This window comes from Cricetulus griseus, chromosome 7 (assembly GCF_003668045.3).
Source record: "Cricetulus griseus strain 17A/GY chromosome 7, alternate assembly CriGri-PICRH-1.0, whole genome shotgun sequence".
Lineage (NCBI taxonomy): Eukaryota > Metazoa > Chordata > Mammalia > Rodentia > Cricetidae > Cricetulus > Cricetulus griseus.
The window spans coordinates 11,970,196-11,986,922 of record NC_048600.1 but is presented as its reverse complement, the minus strand read 5'-3'; the positions used below and the strand labels follow the sequence as shown (position 1 = coordinate 11,986,922).

General features: G+C 38.3%; 1 protein-coding gene across 2 annotated transcripts in view; it reads left to right on the top strand.

Annotated features, from left to right (window-relative positions):
* Ppp1cb (protein phosphatase 1 catalytic subunit beta) overlaps window positions 1-11,527 on the top strand; it is a 35,266-nt gene extending 23,739 nt beyond the window's left edge. For both annotated transcript variants that reach the window (XM_027424422.2, XM_035447369.1), the window contains 5 exons: window positions 1,364-1,468; window positions 3,845-3,916; window positions 4,698-4,849; window positions 5,986-6,120; window positions 9,733-11,527. In XM_027424422.2, coding sequence (XP_027280223.1) covers window positions 1,364-1,468; window positions 3,845-3,916; window positions 4,698-4,849; window positions 5,986-6,120; window positions 9,733-9,837 — 569 coding nt within the window. In that variant the 3' untranslated portion in view covers window positions 9,838-11,527. The remainder of the gene's footprint in view (window positions 1-1,363; window positions 1,469-3,844; window positions 3,917-4,697; window positions 4,850-5,985; window positions 6,121-9,732) is intronic.
* The last annotated feature ends 5,200 nt before the right edge of the window (window positions 11,528-16,727 follow it).

Sequence of the window (16,727 nt, the reverse complement as noted above, 5' to 3'; positions counted from 1 at the left end):
GTGTGTGTTGTGTTTTGAAACAGGTTTCTCTATTGTTTTGGCGGCTGTCCTGGAACTAGCTCTGTAGACCAGGCTGGCCTCGAACTCACAGAGATCCACCTGCCTCTACCTCCCAAGTGCTGAGATTAAAGGCGTGTGCCACCAACACCCGGCCCATAAGTTACTCTTCAATAAACAAAAACATGGAATTTATAATTGTGATGATTCCAAATTTGATTTTTATATTTTTGTGATCTGAATGAAGCTAGACTTGTACAAGTAAGCTGAAATGCACGGGAGCTGAAGAGATGACTCAGTGGTTCAGAGCACTGGCTGTTCTTCCAGAAGACCCGGTTCAATTCCCAGCACCCACATGGCAACTCACAACTGTTTGTAACTCCTGTTCCAGGGGATCAAGCACCCTCACTTAGACATGCATGTGGACAAAACACCATTGTACATAAAATACAAATAAATACATTCTTAAAAAAAAAAAAAAAAAAAAAACTACAGAGAGGCTGGAGAGATAGTTTAGTGGTTAATAGCACTTGTTGCTCTTTCCAAACTGAACTATACCCAGGTTCAGTTCCCAGAACCCATAACTATCTGTAATTCCACACATAGTATATAGTACATGCAGAGAAAAGAAAGGAAGGAAGGAAGGAAGGAAGGAAGGAAGGAAGGAAGGAAGGAAGGAAATCAAATTCTACCCATCTTTCTAAGCTACAACAGAAACTGTGGTATATTGGCATGTTCTTAGAAAATAAAGTGAGATATAAATGTCCTTTAGGGTAGAAATGACACCAGATGGAAAAGTGTGTGGGAAAACAGCTTGTAAACTATAAGTTACACTTGTTCATTAAAAAGTAGGCTTGGATATAAAAACAGGAAATTAATAGCTGTGACTTTCATCCCTTCTCTGGCTTGGTAGTTGCACTAATGCCAAATCAAGAAAATCGGGTAACACTTAGTTGAAGCTGTCTTTGTTGTCGCTGGGCTATGGGAAAATTATAGCCTTGCATCTTTTCACTGGTTATAGTGCCAAGTTGTAATTTGCTCTAAAGTGGCTACCACTTAGGTACTTGGAAATGTTCCTTTCCTGGCAGTAGGTTTATACCTCGTTACTGAATGTGTTAGGTTAACATGGACCAGCCCCAGAGGTACCACTTTCACTTTTGTCTACTTACTTGGCTAGGTGAATATATGGAATGGGGAGAGATTTAATTAAGTATATTGATAAACCTGCATGCTGGACAAGTACTGAAACGTGAGCTACATCTTCAGCACATGAGACTGAACATAGCAACCATCATATTCTGTCTTTAAGATACCTAGTGAGAACAGTTATTGATTCTTTAATTCTCTGTGCTTTTTATTTTCATAGGCAAACGAAGATTTAATATTAAATTGTGGAAGACATTCACTGATTGTTTTAACTGTCTGCCTATAGCTGCCATCGTGGATGAGAAAATCTTCTGTTGTCATGGAGGTAGAGTAATAAATTTGCCATTTAGAAGAGACCTACAATAATTAAAATGCTGTGGGAAATATGAGTGTGGCAGGAGGTGCACAGCAGCTAAAAGCCAGCCTGACCTAGCAGATTCCAGGCCAGGCAGGGTCAGGGCTACAATGGAAGACTCACAAAAACAAAATCATGCTCTGAATAAACAAACTTCTTTAAGCACGCCTAAGACCTCCTTCGGTAATTAGAAATTTGTGGTAATATGTTAATAATGGAAATTTAACACTGGTCCTTATAAAGAATTTCTCATATAAAAGTATTGGCCTAGCCAGGCATTGGTAGCACACGCCTTTAATCTCAGCACTCAGGAGGCAGAGGCAGGCAGATCTCTGTGAGTTCAAGGCCAGCCTGGTCTCCAGAGCAAGTGCCAGGATAAGCTCAAAAGCTACACAGAGAAACCCTGTCTTGAAAAACAACAACAACAACAAAAAAGTATTGGCCTAAGAGTGGTCTGTACACACCTGTAATCTCAGTATCCAGAGGCTGAGGCAGAAGGGTCTGAAGGCCATCCTGGGCCATATATGCTATCTGGAAAAAAAGAAAGATAAGTAGATGGTTTTTAAAAGTATTTTCACTTTGCCTCAGTTTAGACCTGGTTGGCTGGTTGTATAGTTTTGGTTTTTTGGTTTTTTGGTTTTGTTTTGTGTGTGGTGCTGGGGATCTAGCCCATGCCTCAATTTTTAATAAAAATTATCTGTCTATATTAAATACCTTTTGTCAAACTGTAACACAACATAATATTCGTGTGACTTCTAAATTTTGTGCAATATGTCAGCATAAGTACATGTTAGGAAATGAGGACATGATAATAATAAAGATTAGAATTCATATCAAAGTTTTCAGCTCTCCAGCCTCAGCACCCAGCTTTACCTCAGTGCTTTTGGGTATCTCTCACAAAGAAGCTGTGTTCCTGATTTGTGTTCTGAGGATTGTAAATCACCTTGACAAATGGCTGGGGACTTTGTGAAGAGCCCCAGTGTGTAATCACAAATAATTACACTGCAGATGATGCTTTTGTAAGTTCATATACATCAGAACTCACCTGAGAATATGCAGTAAAGTTTCCTATAATATTATGTACACACATACCAAAAAAGATTTTCAAGAGTTAGGGAAGGTATTTGGTAAAATGCTTACCTTGAAAGCCTGATGACCTAAATTCAATCCTTAGAGCCCATGTGAAATAGCCAACCTAGTTTAACCAATGAACTTTGGGCTTGTGAAATACCTTCCTTAGAGCAAGCTAGAGGCAAGACATGCTCAGAGGCAGTTGTATCTATGTGAGTTCAAAGCCATCCTGATCTATGTACCAAGTTCCATGTCAGCCAGCGCTTCACAGTGAGAATCTTTCTCAAAACAAACACAGAGATAACAAACATGCAGATTGCTCCTGAGGCAACATCCAAGGTTGACATCTGGCTTCTACACATAAAAATGTGGCCGGGCATTGGTGGTGCACGCCGTTAATCCCAGCACTCAGGAGGCAAAGGCAGGCAGATCTCTGTGAGTTCCAGGCCAGCCTGGTCTCCAGAGCGAGTGCCAGGATAGGCTCCAAAGCTACACAGAGAAACCCTGTCTCAAAAAACTAAAAACAAACAAACAAATAAATAAATAAAAGTGCACGCACACACATTTGTAGAACAATTTAATAACAATAATGGATTTTCATATAGGGAAGAAGTCTAATGAAATAATGTGAAAATTTGGTTGCTCAGTATCACCCATGGCAGTATCTTGTGAGTAGCTCTACACTGGAAAATGCTGAAAAGATGGGTAGTTAAGCCTGAGATAGTGCGTGGTTTATTCTGCCAATGTCACTGTATTAGTTGAAATGTTGTTTTCCATAGACTAAACACTTAAGGAATTGTAGTTCTTGGGCATTAGTATAGCTGAGATAGGAACATAGCAGTTTGGAATGTGTATTTAGGTTCATTCCTTATGATGATAATTTAATTACTTACGAGAGAAAGATTACAGAGTATTTTCTTATGCTTTTTCTTGTTTATCCTCCTGATTAATAGTTTACTACACATTTTTGCAGATAATGAGCATGTTGATAGGAAATGGGAGAAGTTCTCAGGGGACCAAGAGAGGTGTTTTAACTTGAACGTAAATATGCTTTAAGATTTGGTGGCCATGAAGATACAAAAGTAGTAGGAAGGGAGGAAGGGTTGCAACTGAATGTGTACTTTTGAAGGGTAAGGGCATTTGGAAAGAAAATAGTGGAGTTCCTCCATGAATCTCTTAAGGTGTAACAATTTATTTTCTTGGTAGAAGGATAGAAAAGACAACACTATTACAATGTTCTCCTAGATTATCAGGTTTTTCTCTTTTTATTTATAGGACTGTCACCAGATCTACAGTCTATGGAACAGATTCGGAGAATTATGAGACCCACTGATGTCCCTGATACAGGTAAGTATATACAGAGGTTTATAGTTAATTGCTTTATGTAAAATGTTGACATGCTTGAACCTAATTATATTTAGTGGAAGTCATTCAGAAACTTTAGTATCATCCCTCACCAGTTAACATTTGATACTAAGTTTTGGTTTGGGGGATATTTTAATGGAAAGTTTCTGAGATTTTGAAAATGTTTATTTCAGTGTTTGATGTTCAAAGAGTTCAGCCTTCAGAAATAGAATAATATAGTCCTTACATCTTTTCCTAGGTTTAAACAGACATTTCTCAAATTAAGGATCTAATTTGATTTTGTTCTTCACCATATTGTTTTATTACTGTAGAAATTAGAAAAGCAGGATAGAAAGTGGGAAAACAAAGAATCTAAAGTGATCAGGATAATTCTGAAGGAAAAAACTACAGGGAAAGACTAGCCCTGCCTGCCAGATATAAAATCTTAACTTAAAAGTGTTTATGTTTTCATGGCTTAATGATAAATAATGCAAGAGGCTGGTGCTTAGTAGTGTAATTGTAAGAAATGGATAAGCTGACATTCAGGGAATGATAGTGAGAAACTAAACAGAGACTTCCAGATATTATACTTGAGTGTGCCACACACTATTCGTGTATGCAGAAATCATCAGAAAGTGCTGCCTTGGGAGTCCAGGAGAGGCTATATTTATATGGTTGCTTTAACAAAGAATGGTTTAAAATGTAACAAGGCAGGAGAAATATATATGTGCTTTATTCTGTACTTTCTTCTATTTCATTGATTTGTTTTTTCTGTTTTCTAAAGGTTTGCTTTGTGATTTACTGTGGTCTGACCCAGATAAGGATGTACAAGGCTGGGGAGAAAATGATCGTGGTGTTTCTTTTACTTTTGGAGCTGATGTAGTCAGTAAATTTCTGAATCGTCATGATTTAGACTTGATTTGTCGAGCTCATCAGGTATGTAGTGTTAAGACTCTTGAACATTTTGTTGTTAGTTTCACACACTTTCACTCATAGTCAGACAGAGCACGCACACACACACACACACACACACACACACAGACACACAGACACACACACACACACAGACACACACACACACACAGACACACACACACACACACACACACACACACACACACACACACACACACACACACACACACGAACGACAGTGCAAAACTGTCTGAAACTCTAGTTCTAGAGAATCAGACGGCTTCTTCTGGCCTTCAATAGCACCAGGCATGCAAATGGTGGACAAACATACATGTAGGCAAAACACCCATACACATAAAAATAGAGTAATTAATTGAAAATTTAAAAGATAATGTGGTTTATATAGGGAAAAGAATGGATGAGGAGGCCAGCACATAGTCTGTTCCTCAAATGTGTGGGTATTGTTTTTTGACAAAAGCAAACTGCTATGAAAAAATTTTTGAGGCAGTTGTGGGATGTGATTACCAACTGTTTAATAGTACATTGTTAATTATTTTAGCTGTGATCAAATCATTATTGATACTGTAAAAAGAGTATTCACTGTTCTCAGTAATGCATACTCAGTGCTCATGATCTGTAAAACATAATTGGTTTGTAATACATTGACTGGAAGACACTCTGAAAGTTATCTTTTGTCCCTCTTAATTTTGCTTTTTAAAGTGTGTATTATTTTTCTGTGTGAGAATGTTTTGCCTGCATGTATGTGCTTGCACCACAAGCATGCCTAATGCCTAACAGAGGTCAGAAGAGTGTCAGATTCTCTGGAACTAGCAATGTGGATGTTTATGAGCTAACTGTTGATGTTTGGAACTGAACTCAGGTCCTCTGGAAGAGCAACATGTGCTCTTTAACCGATAAGCATTGCCTCAGCCCCTTCAGCCTCCTTTTTTGTTGCTGGTTGGTTTTGTGGGTTTAAAAAAGAAAGGTAGGGTGTGTGTGTGTGTGTGTGTGTGTGTAGATTCATTTTGTTTTGTTTTCTTACTATATTTTTGAGTAAAGCCAGGGTCTTGGCACTTGAGAGGATTTGGCCTTTGCTTCATTAATCAGTTAAAAATTACCTACTAGTGAGTGTTTTTATTTTTTATTTCCTTCGACAGGTGGTAGAAGATGGATATGAATTTTTTGCTAAACGACAATTGGTAACCTTATTTTCTGCCCCGAATTACTGTGGCGAGTTTGACAATGCTGGCGGTATGATGAGTGTGGATGAGACTTTGATGTGTTCATTTCAGGTAAGACATGAAATATAAGTGTCTGTCTGTCTTTTTTGAGACAGGATCTCCTTGTATAGCTCAGGCAGACCCTGACCTTGCAGTCTTCCTGCCTCTCCTTCCTGAATATCAAGATAGTAAGCTAGGCTGGGCAGTGGTGGCACATGCCTTTAATCCCAGCACTCAGGAGGCAGAGGCAGGTGGATCTCTGTGAGTTTGAGACCAGCCTGGTCTACAAGAGCTAGTTCCAGGACAGCCTCTAAAGCCACAGTGAAACCCTGTCTTAAAAAAGAAAAGAAAGGGAAAGCTTAGGCTACACCATTCTTGGTCCATATGTTTAAGTTGTTAATTCTTCTGTGATGTACTGGATCGTGTGTAACTACTAAAAGAATGAGTGGCAAGCTGGGAAGATGACTGAGTAAATTGCCTGCTGTATAAGCATCACCTTAGTTTGGACTCCACTTCATGTACAACAGTGGCATGTGCCTGTAATTTTAGGCTAAGGTGGTAGAAACAGGGGGTACCAGGACAGGAGTTTGCTGGACAGCACAGTAGCCAGTTAATGAATTTCAGGTGCATTGATCACCCTTTATCAAAAAAAAAAGAAAAGAGAGAGAGAGAGAGATGAGGAAGATACCTAACATTTGTTGACCTTTCTCGTATGTATGTATGTATGTATGTATGTATGTATGTATGTATGTATGTATGTATGCATTCTCCCACACTGTGAAGAATGAATGCAGTGGATACATTAGGGTTTGGGGGGATGTTTGTTTGCTTGCTTGTTTTTTGTTTTTTTTTTGGGGGGGTCAAGATTGGTGCATGAGATAGGTATTGGGGAAGAGAGAATTATAAATTTAGACAAAAATAAAATATTTACCTAAGAAGGAAAATTTCCAATAAAAATATGCACGTTTAAAAGGCTCTTGCTTTCTCGTGCTTCTTGTACAAACTTGTTACTCACTGGCTGAAAAGCTTACTGCTACAAAGGTGATTTCATGATCTTGACATGTACATTACCAACATCTGAGGATGCATAAATTCTTTGTATAGAATGGCATTATGTTCAGATATAGACCATATATATCCTTCCTTCTGTATGGTTAGCTTCTGAATTGTTTACAATGCCTAATATAGTGTTTAGAGAAGGACCAAAAATGTCCATACATGTTCAGGCCAGAAACCTCTTTTTCCGAATATTTTCACTCTAATATTAGTGTGGTTCTTGGATTGAACTGATTGAAACCCACTGGTGTGTAGAACTGACTCTGTTTCTAAGTGTAGCAAGGCTTCTCTATCTTGGCATTTCAATTGCTGTGAAGAGACACCATGACCACAGCAACTCTTACAAATGAAAACATTTAATTGGGGTTACTCGCTTACAGTTTCAAGAGGTTCAGTCTGTTATCAACATGGTGAGGAAGCATGGTGGTGGAGTAATAGTTGTGAGTCCTACATCTTGCAGGCAACAGGAAATCAACAGACACGCTGGATCCTGAGCATCGGAAACCTCAAAGCCCACCCCTACAGTGACACACTTCTCCAACAAGGCCATACCCACTCCAATAAAACCACATCTCCTAATAGTGTCACTCCCTATCAGATTAGGGAGGCTGATTACATTCACTCTACCATAGCTTCCGTAGCTGTTAGTCTTTGTTGTATTAAACCATATCTGTCAACTACAACTGAAAGCTAAATGGTTGGTGTCTTCACTACATTTTAAGGGTTCTAACCAGGTCTTGTCCTTCAGAAGTTGCCATAGAGGAGGAGTTGGATTAATGTATTTCTTTTACTGGGATACTCTAGTGTACAGAGTAGTTTTAAGAAACACTATATAAATCTTTTCCACATTTGGCCTTGTAAAATGATGGCATTTATTTATTTTTTTTTATTTCTAACAAGTAACACTCTGTTTATGCTATGTCCCTATAATGAGTATAAGAAAAGTAACAGGCGTTTATGCAGGGCATGGTTGCATACACCTTTCATCCTAGTACTCAGGAAACAGAGACAGGCTAGGCTACATAGCAAGTGTGAGACCAGCCAGGGTGACGTAGTGAGACCCTGTCCTAAGAAACAAAATGCTTGCAAGGACATGGAACACTTTGAAACTTAATACATTAACAACAGAAATGCAGGTTGCTACAGCTGCCCTAGGAACACAGTTTCGTAATTCTTTAAAAGTTAGACAAAGTGTTACCAGATGATTGAGAAAAATCAGGTCCACACAAAATCTTGTAACATTATTCATAATAGCTAAAAGTGGAAACAACCCCAGAGCCCAGCTGAAGACCATTCTTAATAATGGTCATAATAACATAAATTAAATGTGCTATCTGTCCATATAATAGAATATAATTTAGCAATTGTAAAAAGGGCTAAAGGTGGAGCTGGAGAGATGGCTCAGAGGTTAAGAGCACTGACTGCTCTTCCAGAGGTCCTGAGTTCAATTCCCAGCAACCACATGGTGGCTCACAACTATCCGTTATGAGACCTGGTGCCCTCTTCTGGTGTGCAGATATACATGGAAGCAGAATGTTGTATACATAATAAATAAAATCTTTTTAAAAAGTTGTTTAAAAAAAAGGGGGGCGGCTAAAGGTACTAATACGTAGTACAACATGGAAGAACTTTGAAATCCATAATGGAGAAGCCATTCACAAAAGACCATATGTTATTTGATGCCATTTATATGAAATAACCTAGAATACGCCAGTCTATAAAGACTTAATGTAGGCAAGTGATTGCTAATGCTTATGGGAAGATAGAGAACCAGAATGCAAAGTGACTTAAGAACAAAGTTTCTTTTAGGATTGGACAAAAACTACTAAAATCAGATAGTTGTAGTAAATATACAGCATACTAAATAAATAAGATTACTAAAAACTTGTACACTGTAAGCAGTTAAACTTTATGATATGGAAAATAATCATGTTTTTGTTTAGTTTTGGGTTTTCAAGACAGGGTTTCTCTCTATAGCCCTGGCTGTTTTGGAACTCTCTTTGTAGACCAGGCTGGCCTCAAACTCACTAAGATCCACCTGTGTCTGCCTCCCAAGTACTGGGATTAAAAGTGTGCGCCACCACCGGGCTTCATAAAAAAAATTTAAAGTAAGATCTACCTGTAACGGGGAAAATAAAGTCAAAGTTCTGTGTGGTGGCTTATGCCTGTAATCTCAGCACTCAAAATGCTAGGGCAGAAGGCTTGCCATGAATATGAGGCTAATCTGCCTACACCAACAACTACACCACTCCTCAGGGTGCGTGTTCAGAAGTAAGTCGAGAACCTGGAGTTTTTGACTCAGACTCAGTGTTTTTTCCTCTCTAATGAGATGAACTAATGAAGAAAATTTTAACTTAGTTACTGAGACTGTGCATCCAAGCCATTGTTATTAGAATACAAAGGAAATGATAACTAGTAAGTGCCCTCCTTGGAGAAGGGTGGTGCTGGAGGCAGGACCCAGGCTCTTTTTCATGCTGAGCACACACTGAGTTGCTCTGACAAACTTACCCAGTCCTAAAATCTAAGAAATGTTTGTGCAATGTTGCTGAGCTTCTGTTTTCATTGGACTTTAACAATTGATGCCATTTATTGAAAGAATAATGTTGTTAATAAATTATTTATTTTAAGATATTGAAACCATCTGAAAAGAAAGCTAAGTACCAGTATGGTGGACTGAATTCTGGACGTCCTGTCACTCCACCTCGAACAGCTAATCCACCGAAGAAAAGGTGAAGAAAGGAATTCTGTAAAGAAAGCATCAGATCTGTTAAGGACATACTTCATAATATAAAGTGTGCACTGTAAAACCATCCAGCCATTCGACACCCTTTATGAGGTCACACCTTTAACTTAAGGAGACGGGTAAAGGAGCTTAAATTTTTTTCTAATAGAAAGATGTGCTACACTGTATTGTAATAAGTATACTCTGTTATAATATTCAACAAAGTTAAATCCAAATTCAAAAGTATCCATTGAAGTTATATCTTCTGGTATCACACTTTTTAAAGATGACAAGCATCCCAGTTAAACTAGCTGTGGTAGTTACCCGATGAAAGCATGACGTTCCATCTGTGTAATGTGGTTTTAGTGTTGCTTGGTTGTTTAATTATTTTGGGCTTGTTTTGTTTTGTTTGTTTTTGCTAGAATAATGGCAACTACTTTTCCTGTTTTTCCCTAAACATTTTAAAAAGTGAAATATGGGAAGAGCTTTAAAGACATTCACCAACTATTAGTTTTCTTCACTTAGCTACTTATGTAACTGTTTGATCTTACTAAGAAAACTTATGCCTCAAAATAACAAAAAGGAATTTTAAGGGTTGATGGGTTTTAAAAATATACAAACTATCTGATCCAATGATTTTAATCAAACAGTTTGACTGGGCAACCTTTGCAGCTGATAATGAATATTTCGCTTTTTACAAAATTGCCACTGATTTGGATTTGTGCACTCTAATTTTTAATTTATTGATGCTCTATTGTGCAGTAGCATTTTGTTTAAGATAAGGCTCATATAGTATTACCCAAAACTAGTTGGTAATGTGATTATGTGGTACCTTGGCTTTAGGTTTTAATTCGCACGAAACACCTTTTGGCATGCTTAACTTTCTGGTAATTACCCTCACCTGCATTGGTTTTGTTTTTTGGGGTTTTTGTTGTTGTTTGTTTGTTTTTAGATCCACAGAACATGAGAATCCTTTTTTTGACAAGCCTTGGAAAGCTGGCGCTCTTCTTTCCCTCTCCATGTGAAGGATGTATTTAAATGAATGCTGGTCAGTGGGACATTTGTCAGCTCTGAGTATCGGGTGCTTCACTGTCTAATAATTGCCATGTGAATGTTGTTTTTGACTGTAAGGCTTTGTCACTAAAGATTTTACTCTGCGTTTTCATAATCAAAGGTCATAATATGTATAGACATGCTTTGTAGTGAAGTATAGTAGCAATAATTTCTGTACATGATCAAGAGTTTATTGCAGCATTTCTTTTCCTGTTCTCTTTTTTTTTTAAGGGTTAGCATTAACAAATGTCAAGGAGTAGCAAGGTCAACACAGATTTTAGAAGGAAGACTTAACAACAGGCACAGATCTGTGGTTCTTTGGATGTGACACTATTGGATGTGATTCTAAAGTCTTTATTGAACATGTCAAATTTGTAAGCTTCATAGGGATGGACATAATATTTATAATGCCCTTCTTATGTGTTACCATAGATGTGAAACCTTATATTGTCTTTGAAAATGTTAAACTGAGAACTCTGTTAACATTTTATGGATTGGCACATTGTATTACTGCAAGAAACATTTGATTTTCAGCACAGTGCAAAAGTTCTTTAAAACGCATTCATCTTTTTTTTTTTCTAATTTTGTTTTAAAGCACATTTTAAATGTAGTTTTCTCATTTAGTAAAAGTTGTCTAATTGATACAAAGCCTGAGTGATCATTCTGTGTTGTTTTACAATGAGACATGTACTGACATAGTTGTAGCCATGTTTCATTAGATGACACACACATTTATCTAATGTGATTTGTTAACTTTGCTGGGGTATAAATCAAATAGTTGCTAATAGGAATTTAGTTGTTATCTCTTAGTTGTCTATATTTAAAGGTAGCTCAAGAAAGTAAGCCTTAATCTCAATATTAGTTAATTTGTATCTTATAGACCAGATTTTTATAAATATTCATTCAGATTAAAACTAAGGAAAAGTAAGCAAATTAGTATTGGTTATTAAAGGATAGACATTATACTATGTAGAAAAATTATTTCAGATCTCTTAAAAACTACTCTACAGCTTCTCATAGATAAGCACTCAGTACATTATGTGCTCCTAACAATAATACAGTAATCACAGCTGAACATATGCAGCTATCACAGATTATTATGCTAGTTTGCTGGCAAAATCTCAAAGACAAAAAATAGAATACAGGCTGCCTTAAGTCCCAAGATTTGTGATGCAGACATGAAGATCTATGAAGTCAGGTCTACATATTAAGATCTTTCTGAGAAAAAAAAAAAATTTTTTTTTACAGTGTCCAGTCACTAGATGAAAAGTTACAGCTGGGCAGTGGTGGCACACGCCTTTAATCCCAGCACTCGAGAGACTGAGGCAGTCAGGACAGCCTCCAAAGCCACAGAAAAACCCTGTCTCGAAAAACAAACAAAAACAAAACAAAACAAAGGGCTAGAGAGATGGCTCAGAGGTTAAGAGTACCGACTGCTCTTCCAGATGTCCTGACTTCAATTCCAGCAACCACATGGTGGCTCACAACCATCCGTTATGAGATCTGGTGCCCTTTTCTGGTGTGCAGATATACATAGAAGCAGAATGTTGTATACATAATAAATAAATAAAATCTAAAAAAAAAGAAAAGTTACAAGCAGTTGCAGAGGACCTGGGTTCAATTCTCAGTACTCACAGGTTGTTCATAGTTGTCTGTAGTGCCTGGCCAAGGGGATCTGCTACCATATGCCCTCGCTGGGCACCAGGCACAGGTGGGTACATAGACAGACATGCAGGCAGAACCCCTATACACATAAAAAGAAAATGTTTAAATGATTTATTTTATTATTTCCTGGAATGATGCTTGGCATGTCAGACAGATGCAAATATGTGGCATTTAGTAAATTACAGATTCCAAAAATGACTGCTCGCATTACTGTTGGCACTTTGACCCTATGAAGAAATTTATAACATGGTTCCAATCTCCTTTCATTCTTTTGTCTCAAAACAAAAATACTGGAGTTGTCTTGGGAGGTTTTGAGTCTGCAATGCCAAAGTGAATGGTTCCTTGTGAAAACTGTGGTCCTAATAGTTAAATATAAGGAAAAAAAATTGGTTTGTGGAAGGAAGCTGACACATGCTTAACCTTTTAGAAATGAGGTTTATCATCAGTAGGCAGAGACAGGTAGACCTCTGAGTTTGAGTGAGTTCTAGGACAGCCAGGACTACACAGAGAAACCCTATTTTGAAAATGGAAGGGGAAAAAAAACAACAACAGGGAGGTTTATTGGGAGAAAGGGCCTCGAGGTCATGATCTTCCTTAAGGAGGGAGAGAGAGCCTTAGAAGAAAGGTTATAGTGTATTAAAAACTACATACTGGGCCTTAAACGGAGAGAAACTTCCCTTTAAAACCTTCAGGATGAGAAGAGAGGGAGAAAGGAAGCCAGCATGAGAAGGGTTGAAGGGAAGGCCAAAGAAGTATCTTTAGAGAACCACCCCACCCCCAAAGAAAAGGGTTACCTTCTTTACATTATTTCACACCAGGTGATTTAGATCAACATAGCATGTGACAAAGGGCACAGAAAGCCAAGTACTGGTTAGACCATAACTTAGTTACTACCACACAACTTATCTCCCTGGGAAAGAGCCACAGAGGGGGACTTTGGCTGTGGTTGTGCGTGCTCACTATCTTAAAAGAGCAGATTTGTGTACCAGTACTTATATTGTATAGGTGGGTAAGTATATGAAGTCCGTTACTTGAAGGAAGATTCTGTAGCTAGTTCATCTCAGGCACATTGGGAAAATTACATATTCAAATGCAAACATTCCCAGTTACTTTCTTGCCTCGATTTCTGGAGTCTCCATTCTTTCATTATCTTGAAGTCTTCTTATAGTGAGCCACTTCATATATTTTAAGGAAAATGGTGTAAAATGTTGTATTTTTGTACATTCATTTAATCAATATGAACATTTTAGACAAGCAATCAAGACTTGAAAGCAGAAAGGTTGTTGTCTCATTTGCAAGAATTGTGTTATGTGTTCAAGAAAATTTGGAGAAGTCAGGTGTGGTGGCACACACCTTTAATCCCAGTGCTTGAGAGGCAGAGGCAGGTGGATCTCTGAGCTTGAAGCCAGCTTGGTCTACAAAGTGAGTTCTAGGATATCCTGAGCTGTTACACAGAGAAACCCTGTCTTAAAACAAAACCAAAGAAGATACAAAGAAAGTCCAACAAGAAATATTTTCAGTAAGGAGAAAAGTGGTACTATGAAAGAAACTACAGAAATGCAGGTGTTTTGTTCTTTTTTTTTGCTTTGGGTTAAATGACCAGTTAGTCCAGGCTGAATGCTTGGTTTCAATACAAAATTGCCAAAAAAAAATTGGCAAAGCTTGTGTCTCCCAGTAAGTGGAGAGGTATGTCTTTTGTGAACATGGTTGCTATCTGTGACAACTGAGGGTGCCAAAAGGAAAAAAAAATGAATGAAAAGGGAATGGGCACAAAGTTACCTACTCATCTGTTAGGTACTGCAATGGGAAAAGGATGAGCCACAGAATCTAAACAGTATTGGATATAAATTTGGAATATGGAGCTGGAGAGATGGCTCAGTGGGTTAAGAGCACTTCTGGCCTCTAAAGGTACTGTACTCGGGCGCACACACACACATACATATTTTATAAATAAATCTTTAAAATGGAAGTGTTTGGTGGGTGATGCCTACTTACATTCATGTCACATTGATTTAACCTACACAGTTAACATACGTTCTTTATACATATTCTCTTCTAAAATACTATTTTCTTTATGCAAAATTGTATATGAACACAAAAGTTTTATTTTAAAACCTGGTTAACAAAATTACCTAAGTGAGAACTGTCAAAAATGCTGCAAGAATTCAAGAGTTGCATAGCAATCTCCAAACAGCTATTTCTACTTTGTCATTGAGCTCTCTAGAGACAAATGTGAGATCCAAGAGTCAGAAGAGGCTCCGTAAGCCCTGGACCATGCTTGACACTCAAGACACACAACACCCCTGTGGCACTGTTGCAATTCCCTGCTTGTAGCAAACACTCAGACTCACTTATTTAAGCAGGGTCTGGAAACATGGGCATTAGTAGAAATCTAAATGGTGAAGAGAGCACATTATATGCTAAGTTTAAAAAAAAAAAAAAAACTAGGTGGGTGGTGGTGTCAAATGCCTTTAATCTCAGTACTCAGGAGGCAGAGGTAGATGTACCTCTGTGAGTTCCAGGACAGCCAGGACTGTTACACTGAGAGAAAGGGCTGTAGAGAGATGGTCCAGCAGTTAAGAGCACTGGCTGCTTTTCCAGAAGACCTGGGTTCAATTCCCAGCACTCACATGGCAACTCATAGTTTCAGGTGATATGATACCTTCATACTTACACGCATGGAGGCAAAACACAAAGCACATGAAATGAAAATATTTTTTTAAAAAAGAAGCCAGCGTCAGATAGTCAGATATTAGGGAAAAGCTGAAAGATCAGAGAAGCAAAGCAGCCAGTCAGCTCTTACCTCTCAGACCAAATGGATGATCCTGTCTCCATGAATGCTCATACTGACTGCCTAGACTGCCAGGAACTCCTGTCCCCTCCCACCCACCTTATATTCCTCTCTCCACCCAGCCATATTATGCCTTCCTGTCTCCACTTCTTTAGTGTTGGGATTAAAGGCGTGTCACTCCAAGTGCTGGGATCACCTTTATGTGAGCTCTGTTTCTCTTCTAGACTGGATAAATTTCATTTAGCCAGGGTAGCCTTGAACAGATCTGTCTGCTTCTGTCTCCCGAGTGCTGGAATTAAAGTGTGTGCCACCACTGCCTGCCTCTATGGCTAACTAGTGTGACTAGCTTTGCACTCTGATCTTCGGGTAAGCCTTATTTGTTAGATCACATACAAATATCACCACAGTCTACAGAATAAGTTCAGGGACACCCGGGATACACAGAGAAACTCTGTCTCCAAAACAACCCCCCCCCAAAAGAAAGCAACTGGAAATGTTTCAGATGTGTTCAAGGAAACAATAAAATTTGGTCTGACAAAAGATTGTGATCGTGAATGCATTTTTTTAAAGTACAGTGGACAGACTGGTTCTATTTTAGACAGTGCAAGAAATGGACAGATTTTAGGCAATCTTAATTTTCTAGAAAGTGAATAGCAAAGACATAGTTCAAAGATTGGAAAACAGGATGGATAAGAAGAGGGAAAGGGCTTAATATTCAAGAGACTTCCTTTTCTTGCATGTGTGTGTGTGTGTGTGTGTGTGTGTGTGTGTGTGTGTGTGTGTGTCACACTGGTGTGCCAGGTGCCCACAGTCCAGAAGAGGGTGCTGGATTCCCTGGGACTGGAATTAGAGTTGTGAACTGCCATGTCAGAACTGGGAATTGAATCTGGATCCTCTGGAAGAGCAGCCATTTGCCTTTAATCATCTCTCCAGCTCTCAGAGACTTGCTTTAAATACTGAGTCAAATCCAGGTCTCAGATACAAGAGAGACAAGAAGGAAACAAAGAATGCTTTCTCAGAACCTGCTCACCATACGAGGTTTGTCCCAGGATGACACAGGCATCTCACATTTCCTTCAACATATTGAGGTCACATCATCTGCCTGCATTTATACTCCTGACTTAAAAAAAAAAAAAATGCTGAATTGAAAGCAGAACTCAGACCAGCTCACTCAGGTTACACACAAAAATAATTTAATAAGTAAAAACAAGAATGAAGGAGTGGGTACATTCACGAAGGCCTCCCTGGTTGCTACCTTTTAAGCCAAAATATTAGCATAAATACTTCAATACCTTTGACCTTAATACAAAAATAAAATATAAATTTAATAGGAACACTGTCAGACATGGTGGCACACTTGAGAGGTGAAGTTAGTTCAGAGTTATCCTCTGC